The sequence below is a fragment of the Melospiza melodia genome, chromosome 6, assembly GCF_035770615.1.
Source record: "Melospiza melodia melodia isolate bMelMel2 chromosome 6, bMelMel2.pri, whole genome shotgun sequence".
Classification (NCBI taxonomy): domain Eukaryota; kingdom Metazoa; phylum Chordata; class Aves; order Passeriformes; family Passerellidae; genus Melospiza; species Melospiza melodia.
The window spans coordinates 70,240,891-70,266,250 of NC_086199.1; the positions used below are offsets into that span (position 1 = coordinate 70,240,891).

Genomic DNA, 25,360 nt, shown 5'->3' on the forward strand with positions numbered 1-25,360 from the left:
CTTATTTCCTGATGGTTTTTCCAATCCCTTGTCTTCCCGGTGACATGGTGTAAATAGTGGAAACTGAAAGCCCTGTAGTAGGCCCCAGATCCTACAGGATGGTTTCTGTGAGTTTTCACACTGCACTGTGTCTTTTTAAGTTCATTAAATGACACTCATAAATACACATACATAAATGCATATAATGTAGACTGTGAGATTCCAGTGGTATGCTCAGTTTACTGTCTTACCTTCTGAAGATGTGATTAAGAAAAGATTGCTTTTATTAGTTACCCTTATATCCCAAGCTGGAATATTCCCTTCATAGAACCTTCTAATACACAGAGTCTCTTTTCCCCCCCCTTCATGTCATTTTATCCACTGTGTCTTTTTTTATAATAACCAGACACCCTTTACACTGAAGATTAAATCAGCAGTTGTTATTAGTACATGGATTTTTATAATCTTGTCTTTCCTTTAAAGGGAAGGCGTTGGCACCATACCTGGCACTGTCTGTTATACAGGGTTAACTTTTACCAATACTAGAATGCAGCTGTTAAGTTTGGTTATTCTTTCTGTATTTTATTAGTCTCTGCTATCTCTCCTGTCAACTCAAAACACTCCTATGCTTCTTAAAGTATGTAGCAACCATGTACAATGCAAATTTTCTGGGTAAATTTTTCTGCCTTTTCCCACCCCTTTCCTCTGGAGATAAGTTAATATTTGTTTCCCAATTCATGGTGAGGTCAGCAGGGTCAAACACCCTATGACTGTTCCTCCCACCTCCAGGCACCTGTTCTGTCTGTCCCTCACTGTCCTTCCAGTAGGTTGATCTCAGCAAGATCCCACTGACCTCTCCAACTATAATGCACCAGTCCATTCTGCCCTCTCACAGAGGCAGCAACTTGCTCTGTCCTGCATTCACTGAGAGGCCCCTGACCCTCCTTTTTCCTGGAGGAAAACAAGTATGAGCACAGGACTGTCCCAGACCTGTTGGTACACAGAAAAATGGAGAGTGCTGCTTACACAAAAGTTTTATTGGAAATTCTTTGAATACTTGAAGTACACTGGAGACTTTCCAAAATAATACACTTGAGGAACCTTCCCCTCCACCCAAAGTATCTGTAAATCAGCAGCTACATAGATACTGTCCTTAATATTCAGCAGAGCAGAGAGCTGCTGAAATAAACAGCCTTCATAATACAATCTGTGGCAGGCCACAGCAGCAGAGCATTTGTGCAGTGGTCAGGGAACTCAGGGCCTAGATGTAGCAGCCATGTGTTAAAACTGAAGACTGTCCAGAGAAGAGGCAGGTAACTCAGCCCTGGAGGCTCTCTTATTGCTGTGGCCATCCAGCTCAACACTTATATAGGCAATTTTCCAGCCTTTTGAAGAGGAGGAAATGTGCCACAGTGCCATTTTGCCTTATGAGATGTGAGAGCTGTAGCCATGTTAGGAACTCCCACAATAAAGGAGCACAAGTACAAGCCCTGACCTCCTGGGTGGGTTAACAAGAATGGCAGTGCTCCCTGCCAGCTCCACAGCTTGTCAGCAGAAGAGCACAGCAGGAGGGCTGGCTAGATGAACTTTAACCTCAACTATTCTCTATTCATATGGTGTGAACCAGCCCTTTGCCTCCTGTCTGCTGCTCTGCAGCCCAGATTGTATCACTTCAGAGACTAAAGTTCACAACCACCTGTCTACAAACTACTTCCTACAAAGTGGCAGACCAACTTCCTGAGCACAGGTGAGAGGCAGTTGATCCATTATTTCCTTGTTCTGCACCCTTCTGTGACCCTTCCCACTTGTGAAACAAGGTGGCTTTTGGATGGGTAACAAGTATTTGTTACAGCCTGTGTAACTGAAGTCCTGTTACAAACTGTTTCATCTTGGAACCTTTCTTAAATGTTTCTGCATCTTTGCATGGACAAAGCAATTTCCATGTGAGGTTGCTAAGAAGTTGAATCAGTTGAGTAAAATAAAAAGGTTCTGGTGGGTAATTTTCCTTCAATGAAGCTCTTACCTGGAGTTTTAGAACTTACAAGGCCTCCCACCAAACACATCTCTCAATAAAAATTCTCGTAAACTTCAAAGCATCACTTTGCTCTGGCCTTAAAGTAAGCTGCTGTGAATTTGGCTCCTTGCTCCAGCAGTGACACAGAAATAGTGTCCCAGAGTGGAGCTGGGGTTCCCTCATCAGCTGCAGGCAATCTCTTCCAATGAAGAATGCAGCTAAGCTGAAGCTGCCACATTGCACCAACTAGAAGGCTGGTTACTCAGCCACTCTGAGGAAATGAAGATGGTTTCTCAGTCCTCAAGCAACACAACTCCACTTAAAAGAAACTAGGGGGAAAAAAAGTGGTTTTGGACAGTAAGGGGTCTTGCAGTTACACACTCCAGTTACATGGGGCAGGAAGAGAGAGAACCACAAGAAACCCCACCTTATCCAAGTTTCTGTTTAGTGTCACTGTTTCTCCTCCCATCCTTGCATGAGGCAGAAGACATGCAACAGCCAAATCACCCACAGAGCAATTCCAGCCAGTCACACTGTCAGTGGCTGGATTATTACAAAAATAAAATTTCAGCTACTCAAAAGCCAGCTGATTAAAAAGTACCATAAGCTTCCCAAAAAAGTGTGCTTCTTTAAAGAAGCTGCTTTCTGAATGGCCAAAGAACACTACAAATTCATCCATGCCTATCAGAAAACAGCTTTTTACCAAATCCCTGCCACTCCATTCCACTGACGTGTGCATTTCATTTTATCAGTGAGCCCTGGCTGGATGTAATGGACACACAGTCCCCCAAACAGAGTATAATATTAATTAAGTTTGTCTTAGAAAATAAATATCTTTGATATTTTCTTGCAAAGAGAGACTAGCCTCACTGGCTAGGGTTCCATGGCACACTTGCTCTCTGCAGTGATCAGGACAGAATGACCCGCACTATAACATGAAAACAGAACATCTTTTAAATATAGGTTTCTTTAAAAGCAATAAATATTTTTTAATTCTTAAGATCATCTATTAACCATAAAGCAGGAAGGTTTGCAAGGATTAGAGGAAAAAATCTTGGACTAAGACTCCTAGTTACATAACCCTAAAGAAATAGGATTCCTAGTATTTACAGTTATGTTTCAAAAGCAGAGACTATGAATTCAGCATCATCACAGCTGCTACGTGCAGGCTTGCCAACAGTCAACACTGTTAAACTCAGCATGGCCGAGTGTCCGTGCACTCGGGAAGGAAATGTGGAAAGCATTCCTGCAGTTTCACTCCTGCTTATCAGCCACCTAACAGAGGGTCTTGCACAGTGTAGAGACCCAATTCCTTAGAAGCAGGAAAACAAAGGTAACTTGGATTATGCAGGTCCCAATGCTGACGTCTCTCCCTGTGCTCCAAGCACGCACTCTGAAGTCAGGATGAAATGCCCAGTTCTGTGGAATGGACTTCAAACAGTTGAATTTGCTGAACTCACAGACCCTGGAAATAAGCCAAAGCTTTCTATGCTCTAACAGGATCAGAGACTGCAGGAAAAAGTCTGTTAGCAAGAAGCTCTACCTAGGAAACTTACACCATAGGACCCTTGGAGGAAGCATATGGCAACTTTCCACAACGCCCCTCCATACAGAACACAGACTGAAGAGAAAGTAAGTTTCCATACACTGAGGTTTGACTTCCCGTGTCCCTACTGAAGTCTTAAAACTGACTGTGAGCAGGAAAAGCAGTCCAGAACTATGTGGTGGAAAAGTTGAGGAGAATCAGCAGCTGAGCTGTATCTGTCATTGAAGAGAGAAAAGAAAGCTCACTTGATGGAGGGAACTAGTCAATGTGAACAAAAGGCAGAGCAGGGGCAATAGAGATATCTGTCGATGTCATCTCCAGGATGCCTTGGGGAGGAAGAATTGCTGCAGCAGAACTGGGAAACAGCTTCACTGCAAGGTTTCCACAAAAGCATCAAATTCTTTGACATTTTTCTCATGGACTGCCAGCTTCTCTGGTAACGAGTCCTGGAAGGTAAGGAAAAATGCAGATCAGGGTTCATTCACAGCAGACAGAAGGAAATTTTAAACACACTAGGAAAAAAATCTGTTTCTCAGTCATGCAATCCCTCACCAATGCTCTGGGCTCACCTTTCTACGTGCACAAAAGCAGGAGCCCTCTGGCAGCATCCAGGAAGTGACCCTGAGCAGGGCACTCTGCCCAGAGCCTGTTTGTTCTGCAGGAACTGGAGGTGCACTGAGGCCTCACCTTGTGCAATCCCCACCAGCTGCAGCACAATAACCCACTCGAATCATTGCCTTCATCAAGTCACTTTCTGCTCTCTGGTTTTCATTTTTCTCCACAGTATGGCACAATGCCAGAGAGCCTAAGAGAGCGCTCATCCAGATGTGACTCACCAGCCACATCATAACTCCAACTCTGCTCAGGCTGCCAAGTCAGGCCTGGTTTGCCACCAAGTGAGACACCCAGAGGCAGGATTAGTTTGGGGAGTTTCAGTGACCAAGCATGCTGCAGCAGCCTTCAGCTTCTAGACACACTGGTTTCAGAGACTCAGGTGTACCAGAAACAAATCTGCATTTATTTGGAAAATATTAGTGATGGACTCCCTTCTGAAAAATATAGGGAAAAAAACTCCATCTTCTGAAAAGTATAGGAAAGACATGGGGCCTGTTAGAGTGGGTCCAGAGGAGGGCCACAAAAATGATCAGAGGGCCGGAGCACCTCTCCTGTTAAGATAAGGCTGAGGACTTGGAGTGATTCAGCCTGAAGATGAGAATGCTCTGAGGAGACCTTATTTTGGCTTTTCAGTACTAAAAGGAGACATTTAAGAATAATGGGAACAGACTTTTTAGCAGGGGCTGTTGTGATAGGACAAGGGACAATGATTTTAAATTGAAAGAGATTAGATTCACACTAGCTAAGAGAGAATTTTTTTATGAAGCTGGTGAAAAATTGTAACAGGCTGCCCAGAGAAGTGGTGGATGCCCCATCCATGGAAATAAACATGGCCAGGTTAGATGGGGCTGAGCAACCTGATTTAGTTGAACATATCCCTGCTCATTGCAGGGGGGCTGGACTAGATGACCTTGGTTCCTTCCAACCCAAACTATTCTACAATTCTATGAAGATACTTTTTTCAAACAAGGAATAGGGAGAGCATTATAAAGTACATATGGTTTCCACAAACAGAAATTTCAGGATTCCATACCAAATCCTCTGCCATGGACTGTGCTCCAATGTCAATGGAGAGGCTGCTGAGTTGAGGGGGGTTCTGAAATTCACGGTAAAATGTCCCCAGGTCCATTGGAAGAATGTCATCTTTTGAAAATGCTGGTTTCTACAATCAAAGACACTGCTGTTAATTCCCAGAGATACTGGCTTCCCTTTTGTTACAATCTCAGGTAAAGTTGTTACCTGCTATCAGTAAACATCTTGGCATTATAACTGTTGCTGCAATAATGCATATGAAATAACTGAAGAACAGCCAATATCACTTGATATCACAATAGCACTTGAGCAGTTGGAAGAGAACATATCTTTGGAATCTAGCTCCTCTAGATGCTAAGAGAGAGGATGCCAAGCCCAGATGTTAGCAGAGAACTGAAATGGTATTTAATCTGTAGCTGTTGATGCCTGGTACCAGTGTCCTTGGCAGTTCTGGGACTGTCACACTCTAGAGTGTGGTACTGTGAATGATGTGTCTTTACCACTCCCACTGAAAATACTCTGACATCATTTGCCATCACACCAGCACGTGAAGCCCACCTAGGGTGCAGTTTAAGAGCTCTGATGGGGGCACTTACAAAGTCGACCATAACAAAGTCATCGTGGGTGTTCCCTGTGCTGCTGCCACTGGAGCCCTCTGAGTGTAAGCTGCCGTGTAGAGGAGATTCCGTTTCTGGGGATTCAGGAGGATTGACCTGCCCAAGAAATCAAAGATGGTGAGTACTGATCTTACAGTCACGTCTGTGTGTGCTTTGGCAATGTGGGGGCAGTTAGGAGGTTGAACAATTAACATTAACTAGAGCAGGGGCAGCAAACACGTGCTGTTATTTGCATGTCTACAGAGCCCAAGATTCAACACAGGAGACTTCTTGAAAGCAAACAAATCTGAATAGTTATTTTGTCCAAAACCAAAGTGTATTCAAGGCAGAGAATAGCATGGATGTTTGCATAAGGGATGCTGAGAAGGCACATATACCTCTGGAAGAGTCTTACCATGGGGTCGTTATCTTCCAGCTCAACATTCTTGGGAGCAAACATGGCAAAAGGAATGTCTAAGTTGGCCATGGTCACCTGAGGAGATTTAGCAAACAGAATTTCACTAAGATGCTCTGCTTACCGGGCACAAAAAAAATACTGAATGTCTTTGTCAGGCCAGCTGAAAACAGCCCAAAATCACGTCAGCAGTTAGGCAGGAGGCTGACAACCTCATTTAAAAGGCATGAAATCCAAAGATGATACTCTGTTGACCTAATGCAGATACATATCTTGAGATGGGATTGCTTCTATACATATCTTGTATAATATAGGCAAGGATTAATGAACTGCTACAAATTGAAACAATTCTCATTCCTTCATCCAAAAGGCCTACAACTGCAGCCCTAGGAACCAAGCAAATCTCTAAGCTGCCCTAGCTGAACTTAAATGCTTGCTTCTAGTGATGAACTGGTCTACTGCATGTTCCTTCAAGGAAGGGAGGCTTGCTATCAGCTTTCCTAGTTTATGGATCTGTGGTATTTGCAGATCATTGTGAGATCCAAGTGGAGTTCATCAAGTCTTCTATTCTCAAATAGGGTGCTGGCAAAGTGGAGCGAGGTCAATGGCTGTCACATCCCAAAAGGATTTTATGAAAAACAAAATACACCTTGGCCAACGTAGGGAAATGCAGCAGGCAGAAATATGCACTCTGTGAGTCTCTGATGTTGCCCTGGCATTGGGGTGCTTTTTGCTCCTCTATGTATGAACAGATGGGAAAAGAAAGGTATTATGGTGCTCTCTGAGAAGATCTACTGCCTGTTACCTGGTTAATGGGTTTGTTGACAAAAGCTCCCACCTTCCGGATAAAGATGGTCTCCAAAAGGTCATGTGGGGAGCCACACTTTCCTTCACTGCTGTTGGATACTGTTTCTGTATCCTCACTGGGGGAGGAAAATACATAATTAGTGCCTTCTGACACAGGGTAGATAAATAAGGTTTTTTATGAGACTCCTTCATTTTTCTTGGTTTACTCCTAGTATTGGAAGAAGGACAACAGAAATCTGTTGTTGTACCATACCTTCCTCCTCAGTCAGGAGCACAAAAGGAAAGTGGACACTTGTGCAATCAGGTTTTTGTTTAAAGATGGACAAAAACTATTTAGTTGAATATAAAGTTGCTGAAATAGGCTTTTCTTCTGGGAGATGAGCTTTTAACTTGTGTGTGTCCACAGGTTCATTACTACTATTTTTCAGTAACACGGTACTCACAGATCTCTCAGGAGGTGAGAGATCTCCCATTATATCTGTCACTCAGTTCACAAATGCAGCAGATCTGGTACATGACAACAGCCACTCCCGGTATGATTAATTCACTCCATAGCTATTAGCTATATTACTTCCATGACCTATTGTTTTGTGGTTTTTCCTACCACAGGTATTTAGAACTTTAAAACAACAACAAAAAAAAAAAGTTTTGTCCCATGGAAAGAGGATTACCTAGAAAGGACTGAAGAGGATTACCATTCAAGTATACCCCGGAAAGTGAGTTTTGGTTTTCCCAGAGCAAAAGCTCTGTGACTCACAACTATGTGACCCCAAGAGAGATTTCTCAAGAAATAAATATTACCAGAAGGATTTAATTAGATGTGAGGGAGTTGATTTAGGACAGTTTGAGGTTGCATTGTTTCCTTTTAAATAACTTTCTGCCTAAAGTTTCTTACTAAAATGGTGAACAGATTTATGGTAACTACAACTGGCTTTGGTAACAATGCACATTAAGTCTAGAGAATTTAAGACTCATTTTTGAACTTACTGCATCTTGTTTTACAATCAGCAAAAGCAGCAGAAAGATTGAAAAAATTATAAAATCAATAATAAAGTTGATATAGAAGAAGATATACTACATAGAAGAAGAATATTGCATAGGTTTAAATAGATGGGCAAGATCATTGTTTGGAGTAAGGCTGAAAAAGCCCCAATCAGAGAAATCTGCAAGTTGATTTGAGGAATGAAAAGACAATAGTTATGCTACAAACAATAAATAAAAAGGGGAGACAAAAAGTTTTATCCTAATAGGCTTATAAGTGGGTTAGTAGAAGTAGTGGATCATCTAAAACCCACCCACCTGCTAGAAGGAGTAGCTGCTGAGTAATGGACTCCCTCCAGTGGGGTGCACATCCTCTCTTGGTCAGCTTGAGTGCCATGTGCTGGCTGGCTAGGAACTGGGGGAACTCCCCCTTCTTTGCCTGGACCAATCAGCTGAGATATAGAAAGAAACAGTCAAGAAATCTCAAAATCAAACCAAAACCACAGTGTAATAAAGAGTAGATTTCCATTATACTGGGCATAAGTTGTGGGGGTTTTGGCATATGATTGGGCTCTAGCCCCTGTAAGCCTCAGAGAGATGTCATGTAGGAGTGTATTATCACAATACAAACTCACTTTTTACTCCCTTTCTACTCTACTGTCCACTTCAGGCCTGTTTTACACTGCAGAGTTCTCTGGCCATAAGTCCTCGGCTTCATGGGAAGGAATGGAGGGAAAAAACCTTACATCCCCTTGCTACAAGCCCATGGCTCCTACACCTTCAAGAGAAGGGAAAGTGGAGAGGGAGGTGCTGCTCTCTTCTCCCTGGGATGCAGTGATAAGATGCATGGGAGTGGTTTGAAGCTGCACCAGGGGAGGCTGGACATTTGGAGAGAGGGTGGTCATAAACTGGAACAGTGTTCTCTTCCTAGAGAGATGGTCCATGCCCCAAGCTGCCAGTTTTAAGAGGCATTTGGACAATTGCCTTAATACAAGGCTTTAACTTGGCCAGCCCTGAATTGGATGTTGGATTAGATGCTGACTGTAAGACCACTCCAACTGAAATTATTTTATTTTATTAACATTTGTGTCAGCAAAACTGGTGCAACATCAATATCACAAGCAGAAAAAGACTTCTGTCAACTTGACTTATTTTTCTGATGCACCAATGTAAGTATGTCAATATGAACTGCCAGTGTATCCTATGCCTAACCTACAGAACTGTGCTTGGACAGCTACAGGGGCAGCAGCTCTGTAAGACAGGCAAAGTTTGGCATCAGTGACAAGCTGGTGCAGGCAAACAGGTCTGGTGCCTGCTCTCTTGGCATAGTTTTTCCACATGACCCCATACCCCAGTAAAGTCAGGGATGCTGAGGAGCCGATTCCCAACTCCTGTGGAAGTTGTGCTTTCTCTGTGTTTACTTTCTATTCTTTCCATCCCTGACAGACAGGACACCAATGCAAGCACTAGTTTCAATGTCTCTCTCAGGTGTACAAGTGACACAAATAGTTGCAATACCAGCCACGCTGGTTCTACTCTCTACAAGTACCTGGTGAGGGTGTGCAGCATTCAAACCACCAGCAAAGAGTACAGGATACCCCATGTCAGCTGATCCAACTGCCAGGGCAGCAGGCTGATAGGAAAGACGTGAGCTGGAAAGCTAAGGAAGAAGAGAAAAAACAAGGGCAAAGGGAGAGGAGAGAGGAAAGGGAAGGGGAATGCCCCACAGCCTGAATAATCACCAGTCACTGAAGAAGGAACAGGAAAAGTCAGAGGCACAGCATTTCAGGCTGGCAGAAGGATGCTAGATTTTCACTGGAATCAATAATGTAGGTTATTGTTCTAAAAAATTCTTACTGCTATGAGGACTACTTGACAGTAGTCCAGGGGACTAAGTCTGAGCCTTGACAGGAAAACAAGATTGGCTTCCTACACATGTAGGAGGAGGCTGTGCAAGGTATGGCTGACATCCAGTCTCAGGGAAGCTCTGCTCTACAGGCCTCCTTCAAATACTGGAGTAGTGGGTTACATGAATGCCATCGTGAACTTACTGAAGAGATAATATTTAATATTTTTTAATCCCAAAACAACTTCATTATCAACTTTTTGAACCTACTTCCATTGCAAAATTAAAACAGCTTATCTTCCAGGCCTGTTCAAATAGGTCACCTGTTCAGTGAAAGAATACATGGTCCCATAAATGTGCCAGGTAAAGAGAACTGGGGAGCTAACCCTTGTGAGATTGCTTTAGGAATTAAGTGTTGGAAGCAGTGAAACCCAGGAGAAATTCCTTATACATCCCAGGCAGAAATCTACCCAGTCAGGTTAGATACAACTTTCCTTTTTAGACTTGCCTGACCTCAAGAGGAGTGTTACTTCCAGAGCTCAGTGTGAGCTCCAGCAGCTCCAAAGCTGATGTTCTTTACAGGGATCAAAATGAGGAACAGCACTTTGATTCACATGAGGCTAGTTGAGCTGAGTGGAGCTCTAATGACTATACAGGTTCTAGGGACACTGGCTCTCAACAGAAAACAGTCAGAATTGTGCCTTCCTAGTGTCTTTCACTAACAATCCTTGACAGCTGTTGTGTTTTTAGGGGTGCCTGTCCTGTCTTTAGGAGACCTTCATCTGCAAAGGCATTTAAGATGCCAGTCTCAGTAAAGTGTCTGGCTCATTATGGGTTCACCAGTCCTTCCCATGCACAACAAACACTTCACATTGTCAAATTTGTATTTTCCTGTATTCATTTTGTCCTGATATAACTTGTATTCTGACCATGTACAGCATATGCTATTGACAACTCACTTGATGTGAAAAGGCCAGCCCCATCACTGGGACCTTCAAGGTGTCCGTCACCACAGGAGGAGGGGTCTGAAAATGTGCCTTTGTGACAGTAAAAACACACTGTGCATAGACACAGACAAACAGAGGAAACAAGGAAAAGAGAGAATGAGGGGGGAGAGAGAAAGAGAGAGAGAAGGACTTCAGAGAGGAATTATGAAGAGTTGGATGAACTGAATGCTAGTGAAGAGGTTTTGGCTGCAGCAGCCACACCTACACAGAGAGCAGAAATCTCAGAATTGCCAGAAGCACATTCATTTTGTAAAGAATTGACTGTTTTTCAATCTGAGTGAACCACTGAACACAGGTAATATTTTAGACTCCAGTAAACCCTGACAGAAAGTAACTGCCAGAGACTCTGTTCCACAGTTAATTATAATCGGTACCAGCGAATTAGCTAGAAAGCTGAGCAGATACCAGAAAAAGTACTTTTTTTTTTTTTTAATTTACAAATTACTTGTATTTCAGCACTCTCCATCCATCCATCCATCCATCCATACTTTCTATCCTCCAGCTTTCTGAGGGATCCTATTTTGGCAGGTCTGTGCTGCACCCTGAGAATGAAGGTGACCCAGACTACAGTGCAATTCAAACACACTGATGTGAAGTGGGAACTCCATCAACAGGAGCAAAACTCCAGAGTACAGTCTCACACAGGGTGCTAATGCACAAAGGGCAAACCAAACCTGGTTCAGTCCCATACCTCCTCCCACAGTCACTTTCCTAGCAATGGTTTTCATTTTGAGGAAAGCTTCAGCTTCATTTCTGAATATTACCCATGGCCAGACTCTCCTGAATTTTGGGCTGCTTCACAACACACATATGCAGACATACAAGCTCACAAAGAAGGTGACAACTATTTCCTTGTATCACACAGGTCAGGCCTCACTTTTACCAAGAAGGCAGGCAGAGATTCATACAATTTGCCTACAAAATCACACAGTTCCTAGTATTTTCCCAGTCATTAACCTGCACAGGACATGTAGAAAGCTGGAGAAAAAAATAACTACTTCTTTCCCTTTTAAATTAAAGTCCACTCAGCCAAGGCAGCCTTACAATTCTAACCATGGTAACAAAGACTGGCAGTTGCTTTACATATAGCAACTATGAGCCACAGAAAAAGCAAGAATGTAGGCTCATACTTTATGTGAATCCTCAAGGTTCAAGTGGTTTCATCAAGCTTTTCCCCCCTCAGTGACAGTAAAGCTTCATGACCCCTGCGGAAATGTCAACTTCAATGTAGTTACATACACTACTACTGTTAAGTAACATTGGCACGAGCAAGCCAGTGGAAATTTCCTCATGAAATCTTTATTTACCCCACTTTAGGACACAACTCAGCCACAAACTAATTTCCTGAACTGTGTATTGCAGAATAAGAAAAGCTCTATTCCATCAGACTTACCGTGAGTACTGACTAATTAGTTCAACATTGCCTGATGCCTGGTCACCTGAAATCACTTTGGCACAGAAATGCTTCCTAAGAGAAGCTCATTTCTAGCTTGTTCATACAGGACAATACATTCTGCTAAACCAGGCATATTAATTCCTCTGAAGCAGCAGAAAGACCCCTAGCAACTTCATTCCGTTTGGAACAGCATTCCAATTATACTTCATTCTATGTTTCACATTGACAGTGAAAGAGATTTAGAGTCTTTGGATTGTCTTTAAAGGTCAGTAGAGCCATCTGCTTGGTTGGACAACAAGGCAGGGCAATCCTGAATATTTAAAGCAATAGACAACTGCAACTCTTCAAAATACAGAACTGTGGAATCACATATGTAAGACAGTAAAAGAACTTGGGAGTTTCTGGGGTTTTATACTCAAAAGGAAACCATTAGCTATTTATTTTAAAATTGAAACTTAAATGCAATTTGCATGGGCAATTTTTTTTTGCCAATACTTATTCCTGCTGCCCCAACAAATTTTAATGGCCCTATAAATACAGCTTTTGTCTTTTTTCTGTCTTTCTCTAGCATTTTCCTGCTATTTCAGTGTCTCTCTATGTCAGTCTCTTACTCCTACTTAAGCTGCCTGGCATCAATGTCTTGAATTCCTCCTCTTGCAGTACTGGTATGCAAATATGTAAATGTGTAAGCACACTGCTGTCCTCTTCAAGCACAGCTCAACCCAGCTACAGAAATAGGCTCTTTTAATCCTCAGTAATTCAGTCTTTCTAGGCCTTTGGAATTTTGTTGAAATTAGTATCTAATTTCAATAGATTTTACTCAAGAGTGTAATGACATAAATAACCCACACATTAAATTTTAATTAGCAGCAGGAGGATTTCTGTTTGCACAACAGCTGATGTAGGAACATGCAAACTATTCTTACAGCAATTGTTCTATCCAGAAGTAAAAAGAGCCTGGTTTCTCTTACCTGAGATGGAGGAGAGGTGGAAAAAGATGTGGTACACACTTCTTGGGAATCTTCTACTGAGGGGTATACTGCACCATTGTCCTCACCAGCTCTAAAGCAGCAAGAAAAAACAAGTTTTCTAACCAGAAATATTCCTTAAAACAAACAAATAGTAAAACACAGTGGGACAAACACTGCAGGGAGGTTGAGAGTATTTGGGTGTAGTTGAAAGGAGAATTATGAAGGGCTCTCATCTGCTTACCAGATCTGAGGAAAACAAAGTGGGAAAACATGAGTTTTCCTCAGATGTTTGTCTTCTACCCCATGTAAAATAACAGGTGTATCTAACTAGTGCTTTTCTTACACAAGCTAGTGCTGCTGGCCTTGGTGTTTACACAACCATTGTCAAACAACACCACTGGTCCAAACCTGAATGCCCTCACATTCATTTTAGAGAAGGCAAACCTCTCATCTCCAAAGAGAAATTAAACTGATCTTCCCCCAGTGGAAATATCCAGGGATGCATGTAGACATGTAGTTCTGCATCAGGATTAACCATTACGCTTTCAAATTCCTGAAGGCAGCCAAGATTAAACATCCTTTGTGTCCAAGTGCTTCTGTGAAGAATTTGGGAAAATACTGGGGCTTGCTGCACTCAGCCATCTCGATGTGAGGAGAAAAATGTCACCCTTCATCACATGTTTAACTGTGCCAATTGACTGACACTAATTCTCCAGTGTCCCTTCCCATGCTGTCAACAAAGAGTGGAAAAGGCTCTGTATTTGGGCATAATAGATGCCTTTACCATGGCCCATGACTTCAATTCAGTATTTCCTCACCTGTAATTGCAGGGATGCATGGGTGAAGAGCTGGGATAGGGACGGTCCACAAAGTGATCAATTATAATCCCCATGATAGGAGGGGTCCTCTCAAACTGCCTGCAAGGCAACAAGCAATGGTGTTACTGGCTTTTTCTCTCTACTCTTCCCAATTCATGGTGCCCTCACAGAAAACCCTTCTGTCTATTGGGATCAGACTATCTTTACAATTTAGTCCTGTGACTCCAGGCATGCATCAACAATTTGAAGTTCTAGAGCCTGGCTCAGGGCTACCCAAATACTCCCCTTGCTGCAAGCTTAAGCAAGAGAGAGCATTCTTCATGAAAGAGAATCTCAGCAGGAAGGGATAAGCAGAAGGGAAAGATTCGGGGGCTCAGAACATGAGGGGTTTAACAGTAATTATTGTAAAACAGTTTCTGGCATGATCACATTTTCTCACCTGGTTGACATGAAAGCAAGGTTGATTCTGTAGGCACAAGACAAAGTGATGGTGCCCACTGGGGTACCCACTGTCCCAACACGGACTGTCTGGAAACCTGTAAAGTTAAGGAATAGTTCTCAGTTTCACTGATTATTTATGTGCCACACTTTTTTATTCTGAGTTTGCATTATCTTATTTAAGTAGTGTTACCATTATCTCTTGCAATGTGAACCCCAAAAACACACGTAGAACCCATAACAAAACAGCACCACTAGGTTGCCTTGCTGGTAAGCTTCACTTGCAAGACTTCTGATGTTGCTTCCTGGCTTCTTGGTCTAAAATATTGTTCTGAAGTGCTTCTTGTTCCTTAGTAGATCATGATTTCCTTTACCAGTCCTGCCCCTTATCAACACAAGTCCGTATCCTTATTTCAGTTCTGTATCACTAGAGTCAAAATGGCAGTGACCCGAGACTTTGTCCAAGTACCACCATTGTACTTGTCCCCTTGTGACACAAGGCTGCACTGGCAGAGCCAGACAAAAAGCATATGTAAGCCTCAGACTAATTTTCCCTATGACACTTGGCAATAGTAACCAAAAGGCAGTCAGAATGAAACACAGTTCTGCTCTTGTTTGTGTGTTGTCTAATCTTACCTTCTCCCAAGCCACTCAGCTGGACTTCACCAAAATATATCCTGAAGGAAAAGGAAAAAGAAAAGCTGTTAGATCCAGTTGGGACATAATGCTATAAATATCCTTATTTCTTACTTAATTTGGGGAGTTGGAAGGCTGGAACTACTCTTCAGGAAAAAAAAAACCTCAAAATAAATGGCTGGAATGCCCATCTCAAAAAACCTTACAGCTGCTCCACAAGAACAGGTCATGTAAAATGAAGGAGAAAGAGAAAATGGTAGTCCAATCAGGAATTTCTCTTTAATTTTTTTAAGCCTCTGTGGTTAAGTCTACAGTTTAGAGCAAAAATGTGATGTGATACAAACTTCACAGATAGGTCTGAGTCTAAAAGCTGATGCTCATCACACAACATAAGAGGTTAACTGTGCTGTAAGAGTTGCTCTTAAGTACATGCCAAGTCAGCAATGAAGGCAAAAAAGTGAAAATGGCTGGAATTTGAGTTTTCAGCTGTGCAAATGATAACAAGCCTGAAATTTACAATCATGTAAATTAGCTATGAAAACATGTCAAAGACTTTTCTCAGAGCCAAAAACAGTTTGGAAGACAACTATGAACTACAAACCAGTCAGACTCACAGGCTAAACAGAGTTGAACCCAGTATTTGGATGAGTAAACTGCAAAAACTACAGGATGTGGAATTGAGGATGCATCTTTACAATGGAGTAACAGGAGAGTCTGAATCTATGCTGCAAAAGTACATATTGCAGTTATGTGCAATGTAGAGAGCCATTTATCAAACAAAAGCCAGACACCAAACAACTGGATGCTAATAAGCAATTTAAGGGATTGCATTTGTAGAATTTTTTTACTCTTCCTAACGTGGCAGGCAAACACTTCACAGCCTATGCTTAGCTTTTCTGTCAATGGCTCAAGTAAAGGTGATACACAGACCAAAGTTATCTTCTGTCACTGATCAGTAGTACTTCTATAAAAATAATTTGATTTTATTATTGCTCATCCCTTTTTAACTACATTTGCAGCTACACTGTGCAAGTCTAGTCTCTTCTGTTTGCATTTCAAATGGGAAAGTTTTGCTTTACCTGTACAATATTACATATTCATGGCCTTGTTTCCTAGAGAGTCTGTAGGCTGGAGTTACTCTGGTTATAGCAAGCAAAGACTTCAGCAATAGAGACAGCCTGTTGTATACAGTGTATGAAACTTTGATTTCTTTGTCACACCTAGAGAACACAAAGGAAAAAAATTAGTCCACAACTAAGCTGCTTTTGTTTGGTTTTGGTTTGCAATTGCTTTTGATTATTTTATTTAAAATACAAATTACTCTGGGCCAGTTGTTTAATTTTATTGCCAAAATGATAAATAAAGCCCCAGTGTGGCTACCTGTACTGACCAACCAGCTAAGCATCCTGCTTCAACCTAGTCACCTGCTGTAGAAGAAATTGCTGAAAAATGCCATGCAGCCCCCTACTAAACAGAGACACCTTTTCAATATGAAAAACACTTGTCATTACTGAGACTATGAATTCTTGTATCTGAGGAAACCTACTAGTTGTAATGGAAGAATGAAGAAGGAATTAAATTACTAGTTTTCATTCTTGACACTGGTGTTTAAAGAGATTGACTGCTGCTCTAGACAAAGAGAAGGGTTCCCTCTGGAGTGCCCCTGGCCACACAGCCAGTATGTGCTCATGGATTAACCACATGTGCCCACTGCATCAGCTAAGAACTACAAACACAAAGAATGCACTTACTTTTCATTCATTTCCAGACACCAAATTTCCAGCTCCATGGAGTCCCCCTGGATCAGAGAAAAGATGGCAAACAAAGACTCATTTCAGAATACAGACCTGTTCAAATCTCATCAGTGATCAGAAATGGCCACACCTCTCAATAGTTTGTCTCCTGGCTCCCACTTTCTTGTGATGCAATAGAAAAAGGTGCACTGGAAGTGTCCCTGCACAATTGTATCAACTGAGGGAATACCTTCTTCAGAATGCCTAAGTTCTTCATGGGCTAAGAAAGTAGTTTCTTAAAATTTAAGAATTTAATTTTCTTTAAAAATTTACATTTTTCTGCTGTGTCTTTTGTGTGTTTGGCCTCAGATTTTTGCAGTGAATTGCTTCTGTTAAACAATAAATTTCATTTCATTAGCATATCACCTAACTTAATAAAATTTAGATATTCTCACATTGTCTTGGATTAAAGGGCAGAAGCTCTCATAGTTGGCTTAAGATTCAGGCAGAAAACCCCACAAACAAAAAAAGGGGCATCTGTTTTGACTCAGTTCTCACCTCTGAGGTTTTGAGAGAAATCTCCACGCACATAGACCGTCCAACAGCAGGCAGCTGTCCTGCCAGGGCTTTCTTTGCTTCATGAGTAACCTCTGGTATATCTTTGATTGCCAAATTGAACTGCAGAATCAAAGAGATGGTTCCATTTTTTTTATTTCTTTGAAAAACTGTGTGATGGTACATTTCAGACAGGCTCACAGACCCATATATAACATACTAGGTCAGTGTCCACTGAAATATTTATGAAACAGAAAATTCCCAGCTGGGTTCAAGCTTTTCATATTTACAAAGATTCCCCTTGGCTGCTAATTCAAATGTTTTTCTTATTCCTGCTATAAAAAATATACTCCTTTTCCCTCGCTTCAGTCCTATCTTCATCCACAGAGTATCCTGAGTCTTTTCAATTTTAATAACACCAAATACTAAAATGTCCTGAATTGCAGAGTAGCAAACTTCTGACAGATAAGAACTCATCACCCCACCCCCAAGCAGATCTTGGAAATGTGCCTTAGCTGACAGGAGCTGCTGAGAGGCATTATTTCTCTTTCTCCTCATCAGCCTGTAAGAGTCCAGAGTGATTTGCTGCATGTGAACAACCACCAACCCCCTGCAGCATCACCAACATAACTACATATAGTACCTACTCTGTGAATAATTATTATTGTCTGCACAAGACTGTAATAATCACATGGTGTTCTCAGCACACACACAGAGTTATGGAGTGGCTTTAAAAATAAGACCTTACCCAGTCAGAACCTGTTGGGGAGGATGATGAGCGGGTACAGATTTTCTCTCCAAGTCGGGCCTGGACAATTACTTGTACTGTCTGGAACAGAAATAAAAGGATACTTAGTAATATTCTGGGCTCAGCACCAGCTCTGAGCCTCAGTTCAGAGCCTGAGCTACACAAGCTGCGAGTGAAAAAGATGAAAGGGCTGACCAGGACGTAGAGAAGTAGAGTTTGCTACTCTGTTCTTCAGTTCTAATAACTTTAAGTTATTACATGTAATAGGCAAATGTATTTCAGAAGAAAAATCATTTTAGGCTGACCTTTCTCTGTAACAACACTAAGAGACAAAGTCAATTTTGCAATCAGGATTTGCAGTTTTCAATAGAAAATTCAGAAAAATTTACAAAAATATCCCAGGCCATGACAACTAAACTAAAGACAAATGAGTCTGTACATTTAGACCAAAGCCATTGTCAGATTATCTACTTGCACCTGTGTATGAAGTGAGGCCAAATTTTATAATTACATATCAACATCATTCAAAAGAACATTCTGGTATTATTGTTTTTGGATGCAATATAAAAATTTAGATAGGCTGAAAGAGTGGAGTCCAGCAGATAAACTACCTAAAAGCTGGTGGTTAGACATGCTGCTAGAAACCCAAAGCTGACAGAGGTGTGAAGTGCCTACAGCTGATTCTAAAGCAGGATGTTTCTGGAGGATGGAAGAGGATTTGAGGGTAGAAGAAAGGGGAAAATATGTTTTTCTAGTTGTTCTCAGGAATCTCTTAAATTTGACATCAGCTCTTCTTGCTGTGTTCTTCAGCAAAACAAAACAAAACAAAACAAACAACAAACCCAAACCTCAATCTTGTTACTCTAGCCACACCAAGTACATCATTTGTTTTGTGGCATTTTTTAAACAAGGAAGAAGAGGCATTTGTCCAAAGAAGAAAAATTACCTTTAAAGCAAAAAATTTGATGAACTTGTCCAGGTCCTTCCTGTCCTGGGAACTGAGATCAGTGTCCATTGCATATGGCAATCTGAAATATAGCACAGGTCTGGGAATGAAGTCTTCTTCAAGCTTTCTGTTTAGATTTCAAAATATTTTTGCCATTAGAGGCCATCTCAAAAGAAATTATAAATACCAAAGTGCTCTACCTGTCAAAATCCAAACACGCTAAAAACTTTGGGATGTGAGTGTGCGGTGTAAATGCATATTGATAGTTTATCTGGTCAGTGCAAAGATCAAAAAATTTAAAAAAAAACAAAGAATGCTCACAATTAAAACTCAGTACGAGTTCTTCAATTTTGTTAGCTTAATTTAAAAAAGCAAAACAAACAAAAAAACCAGAACACCCCAACACCACAATGACTGCATTCTATGCCAAGTTAACCATCAGACATGGAGGTCTCTGCTTCAGAAATAATGTATCTTCAGCTATCAGCACTGGTCAAAACCAAGCCAAATTGTTATCTTGAGCTTGAAATTCTTAGAATAGTATTTCAGCAGAAATCTATATAATAAACCATTGCTGGAACAGGCTATGCTGCTTATTTACTTTCAATAAATCGTACTTGAAGTAAAATTATACAGCTACAAAATTTATCTACAACCAACTGAAAAGACAAATTTTTGTCAAGAAATAGACCAAAATCATCTGTTCACTTCTCTTGAAAGCTCTGATAATACATACTTAGCTTTCACATTGACACTGCCTTGTTTTTCAAAATACAATTGTTTCTAGGAACACAATGAACTTGCACAGCATCTGAAGCAGGGCAGGGCAAGGCACTAATCCTATTTTTGTCACCATCATGTCACATGGCCTGGGATAAATCACAATTCTTCTGTCTCTCAGTTTCTTTACATATAAGTTAATAATCATATAGAGACCACTGGGGAGGAACGCCTTCATTAGCAGCACTCACTGTAGCTTTTGCTTGGAAGCCTTCAAAGCATGAATTCCCTCTTAGCCCCGCTGCAGGTCTGGCACAGCTGATCAGCCTGAGGCAGCTTGTCAGCCATGCCGTGTTTGTATTTACGGAACGCGCTGCTCCTCGCAGGAATGCCGGCCAGCTGAGGTCAGGGGCACGAGCAGCTGCTGTGCACAACGTTATTCAGTGCCCAGTCATCAGGCAAAGACTGAACTTACTGCAAGGTATGCTGTTTATGCAAATGGAAGCTTGCAGGGCAAAGGGGCCAACAGCCCTGTTCACACAGAAAATAGAGAATCTTTCGTGACCATACACATGCAGTACTTCTGTTTAAAATATCACATTAATGACAGTAAAGCCCAATGCTTCAGGAGCATCAATCAAAAAGGGCTGCAAGATAAGAGTACTGCAATTTACAGAGCATTTTTATAGAGAACAGTGCTGCTTTCTGAATGACTCTATAAAAAGAAAGCTGGACTTACAGAATATTTGAAAGTTCCTAGGCTACATTCATACCACATCTCCTTAAGCTGTACTGTTCTCATTACAAATTATAATTTGAAAACTAGCAACACAAGTGATTCAACATCAGATGCATTTTCAAATTATCCTTTGGGTATTTTAACCTTGTTATTGAAACTGTTATCCCTTCTTTCCCTGCATTTACCTCCACTAGACAGATTAAAGACCCTTTCCACTGTGGGGGGTGCAAAAAAAGGCAGCATTTAAAGTGTTTGATATAGTACTCAAAATTAAAAAAACTCAACCCTTTAGTACAGACAGGTACCACTACAAAAAAACCACAAATCCCCCCAAACAAGCAAGCAAACAAAACCCCAGGCAAGAACAACCTGTTATTATTATTTTGACTTAATACAGCACTGTAGGGGCTGAGGGGATCTGAGATCTTTGACAAACCTGGCTGATATAGGCAACAAAATACCCCATCAAAAATATGTTTTCCTCAGCAAAGAGAATGCTGACATTTAAATACTAAAAAAAAAAAAATCATACTGCCTTTTAATGTGAAAAGTGATATGTGACCCCTGCAGAAAGATGCAAGGAATTATATATGCCGATATGGTGGGAGAGCCGTCAAATAGAACACCCACATTTGCCTTTTGAGGCTGGAAAAAACTTCTGGTATCAACTATTTCAAGATACTTGGGAACTAATGGAAGGTGTTAGGCTCGCTGGTCTGTTAGGAAAGGAAACAAAGATGACCATCAGCATGGCTCCATGTGCAGTACAGGAATTTGTTGTGATGACCCAAATATCTCTAGAGGAGAGAAACAACCACCAGAGGATTCATAAAAATGAGAGCCTCATGGCTCTGCCCTGCTGCAGCAGAACTGGGATTCTTCCTGGAAGATCTGAAACTACCTGTAACATTCATCAAACATTTGGAGATTCATACTGTAACCTCTCAAGCTCCAAATGCCAGCAACAGTTAACCCACCAGAGTCCAAAGTAGAGCAGAAAGTATCACGCAAGGTTTCCTGGAAAGGAATAAATAATTTCATGGGAAAACTGGGACTTTGGAACTCAGCTCCTGAAATGTCTAAAGGCTCTTATCTGACAGCCATAATCTCATTTTTGTAGGAGGGTCTCTGGTGATTGCCTGAGACCTTCTAAAGCTTAGAACAGTATTCACCTTTAGAATCAGTCTTGGTAAGAGTTAAGATGGAGCTAGAATTACAGCAAACTTGTTTTTTACAAAAATTCTTTGGTACTTTCAGGTTAGCTGCCACAGCTGACCTGAAGAGGAGGGAAATTCTTTAAACTGAGTCCCACCAAACTCAATCAACTTCTCACATCCAGTAGGTTGCAATGCCAGCACGGCTCTTTGTTAAGTGCTACTGCACAGGCCTATGCTTAACTCAAGGATAACACAGGCTCATTTTACACTGAATAACAACTAGAGGGCAATAACTTTTGGTCTAGGTTAGAAAAATACAGATGATTGATCTCCCCTCAACCAGGTAATCCCTTAAGTAAACTGATACATTCACTAGCACGTGATGCAACAAGCATCTTTTCCATATGGCTTTTTGCTTTGTCTCCACTTCCTTCAACACCCGTTTTTATACTGTTGCCTTTATTTATATGCCTTTGTCTTCACTTTACTTGAACAGAAAGACCAGAAACAACAAAGGAGAACTGCCTCATGTGGCTCTCTTGACTAAATCCTTATTCCTTCTCCCAAGGTTGAGACAGATTTTATCCAACAGCTTAACATCTAACTGTTGTGCCTTATACACTCTACTGCTATTTATACCCTCCTTCTCTGAGAAGGACACATCAGCATAAGGTGATGGCGCTGTTCGCGTGATGCAAGGAACTGCAAGAGCCCTCCCCTTAATGCCTCGGCAGAGCCGACAGGAACTACAGCGACACGCACGCCGTGCTCCGAGCCCTGCTCCGAGCCCTGCTCCGAGCTCCGAGCCCTGCTCCGAGCTCCCAGCCCTGCTCCGAGCTCCCAGCCCTGCTCCGAGCTCCGAGCCCTGCTCCGAGCTCCCAGCCCTGCTCCGAGCTCCCAGCCCTGCTCCGAGCTCCCAGCCCTGCTCCGAGCTCCCAGCCCTGCTCCGAGCTCCCAGCCCTGCTCCGTGCTCCGAGCTCCCAGCCCTGCTCCGAGCTCCCAGCCCTGCTCCCAGCCCTGCTCCGAGCTCCCAGCCCTGCTCCCAGCCCTGCTCCGAGCTCCCAGCCCTGCTCCCAAACCTGCCCCGAGCTCCCAGCCCTGCTCCCAGCCGAGAGCAGCCCCGCTGGCGGCAGGCACCTGTAACCCGGCACACTGCAGCTGCACGGCAACACCGCGGATCACCGGAATTACATACGTGTTCCATGCACGGGAATTGAGCCAGTGCATCTCTCTGACACCTACAGAAACAGGAAAGGAGCAGAAGCACCTGACACACACCAGGCATTATTATGGCTGCTGGGGAAAGCATATAGAGGCTGTTCCATCAACTCCTATATTTCTGAGCCATGGCTGCTACAACTTAAAGTTATCTTGCTTTCTTTTCAACCAGACCTTCATCAACACAAAATAATTACTCATGGTTCTTATGCCAGAGTGAAACTGAAAAGACAAGAGGGAAGAAACCAGAGTGGGCGTAGCTGTAAGGAGAGGGCTGTGGACAGCTCTCATCCCAGATCTTCGTTCCCAGTTACTGGACTGTGCGCCACAGACTGCACTCCTTGCCCATACCACTCGTCCAGAACTTCTTTTTTAATACAGGACCAAATTCAATCTGCAAGAATGCCCTATGAGAAGCCCAGAAAAGCCTCGTTGAATCATGCAGTAAACAAGAAGTACATGGAAGTTTTTGAAGCTTTTAAGAGCTCCTAGAACAGGTCCTCCCTTCAATGAACAAGAAGCTTCACTGCAAGCAGGTATTTTGAGCACACTAATAAGTGACTATATAAAGATCTTCATAAACACAGTGCTCTGTTTCAAGACTGAGCCTGCAAGTCAAACTCCAGTATCCTACAATTACTTAAAATTAATCTCCATTTTGCCTTCTTAGTAGATTAGTCAGAAACCTAGGGAGAAGTAGCAAACAGTTCTAAGTGTGAAGGTGTGACATTCTCATTCTTTAAAGTTTGTGGATTTTTTTAAAAGAAAATATTAAATTCTATAGCAGAATAGAATAAATTCAATAGCAGAAAAACTGTTCCACATAATATAAACATTCTGATGCGATCAAAGGCTCTGTAGGTCACTATATGCTCAAGTCTTGACTGATAAAGAGGTAATTTTTCCTCCTGATCAGGAAACAGATTCACTTTTTAACCAATAACTCCGCAGCTTAGTAAATACCTTACCTAAAGCCAGCACAGCCAGCTCCACTGACTTAGAAAAAAAATTAAGTAATTCCTGTTGACCAGCAGTTACATTCTGTACTTCCCTAAGGTCTAAAAATGGTATCAGTCCAAAGGTCCATCCTCTCAGTTTGTTTGTCAAGCCAAAGTATACAGACTAAACCAGAATCTGCTTCTACATACTCTGCACTATAATCACCAACACAATCACCACCACTCAACTATTGTTTGAACCCATGTTCAGAAATGTTAAGATTATACAATACCATATAAGCAAAATAAAGTGATCCTGTATGATCCTTCTGGACATCTACAGACAGCCTGGCTCATCTGAAAGACTTATTTCTTGCCACAAGAAGGAAGGGTCCTCCAGGTCAGGCCACTCCTGCAATAATTTGGAGATGCTCTAAACTTTATTTAGACAGCCAACTAATTTTCAGCTAAGGCAGTAATTTGCCATGTTTTTCCCCCTTGGTATGTGCCTAGTCATATCACTTTTGGGATTTGTAAGTTGGCAGTTTGTAGGCTTAGTTCAAAGAGTCCCTTTTCTACCTATTCACTGACATGGAAGATGTCTCTGCTCCCACTGAATCCACGGGAACGACTCTGACTGTGCCCTGAGAGCCACACCTCCCACAGGAAAGAAAGATACGACCACCTGTAAACCCCTTCTCTTTCCCAGCACATCACAAACTCGCGCCTCACAGGAAGACTATACGAGACCATAAAATGGAGAGTGCGGTCTCAGATCCCACTGTTCCCAACAGGCTGTGAAGCATTTTGATTTGAAATGACCACCTGCTGAGATTACAGCGGGCCACATCTTTCCCAGGCTCCACTGACAGCCACCACTCGTTAGGAAAACGAATCGCAGCCGACACGCGGCTGTCGGGAACCGAACCCCGCGAGCAGCGAAGCGAAGTAAAACGGAGACGCGAAGCCGCAGCCAAAGGTTTAAGACGCGCATCACAGCCCCCTCCCCTGGAAGGGCCTCCCGCAGGCTCGCGGAGCTCCAGCCCTGCCCCGCGGGGGCCGCGGTACCTGCGCGGGGCCGGCAGTGCTGGCGGCGCGGCGGCTCATCCCGTGCGGGGCCCGCTCCGCCGCCGCGCCCCGACCTGGCACGGGGAGAGCCCCGCGGCCCCGGGGCCGCGACCGCCGCCTCCAAGCCCCGAAGCCGCTCCGGGGCTCCGGCCGGCGCCCCTTCTCCTCCTCGTTCCCGGCCCGGAGGTCTCGCCGCGAGTGTCAGCGCCGGCGGGGATGCGCGGCCGGCGGCGGGGGCCGGGCCGGGGCTGCCGCTGCCCTCAGAGCCGCGGGCTGCGCCGCGCCGCCGTCATCACCGTCGCCATCGCCGCTGTTTGTTTTCATCCGCTGCGGGCGGGGGGGGGAAGGAAGGAAGGAGGAAGGGAGGGAAGAAGGGAGGTGCCTGAGTGCCCGCAGCGGCACTTTCGGCACGCAGCCGGCCGCCGCTCCCCGCCCGCCCGC

General features: G+C 42.9%; 1 protein-coding gene across 9 annotated transcripts; it reads right to left on the bottom strand.

Annotated features, from left to right (window-relative positions):
• Positions 1–998: 998 nt before the first annotated feature.
• ATG13 (autophagy related 13) lies at positions 999–25,007 on the bottom strand. Of its 9 annotated transcripts, none has more exons than XM_063158966.1 (18): positions 24,920–25,007; positions 19,080–19,161; positions 18,134–18,214; positions 17,389–17,508; positions 16,849–16,895; positions 16,177–16,317; positions 15,098–15,138; positions 14,463–14,559; positions 14,024–14,122; positions 13,206–13,296; positions 10,791–10,889; positions 9,535–9,645; positions 8,304–8,437; positions 7,036–7,120; positions 6,198–6,275; positions 5,783–5,899; positions 5,188–5,316; positions 999–3,985 (listed from the first exon to the last, which is right to left on the bottom strand). In XM_063158966.1, exons 2-18 carry the CDS (start codon positions 19,146–19,148, stop codon positions 3,908–3,910), a joined length of 1,617 nt encoding a protein of 538 aa, XP_063015036.1. In that variant the 5' UTR covers positions 19,149–19,161; positions 24,920–25,007; the 3' UTR covers positions 999–3,907. The 9 variants fall into 9 exon arrangements, with proteins under 9 accessions (XP_063015036.1, XP_063015033.1, XP_063015035.1 ...); XM_063158963.1 differs by having other exon boundaries at positions 7,003–7,120; positions 24,920–25,004; XM_063158965.1 differs by lacking the exon at positions 24,920–25,007 and adding an exon at positions 24,145–24,714 and having other exon boundaries at positions 7,003–7,120.
• Positions 25,008–25,360: the final 353 nt, after the last annotated feature.

What these genes read in the sequence shown, in the direction of transcription:
- ATG13 (XM_063158963.1), bottom strand. Translation starts at nt 19,148, where the DNA reads ATGGACACTGATCTCAGTTCCCAGGACAGGAAGGACCTGGACAAGTTC. An exon ending in ATGCATCCCTGCAATTACAG is followed by an intron (nt 13,297 to 14,023) that starts GTGAGGAAATAC and finishes TTGCTGCTTTAG; the next exon opens with AGCTGGTGAGGACAATGGTG. An exon ending in GGCTGGCCTTTTCACATCAA is followed by an intron (nt 9,646 to 10,790) that starts GTGAGTTGTCAA and finishes CTTCTTCCTTAG; the next exon opens with CTTTCCAGCTCACGTCTTTC.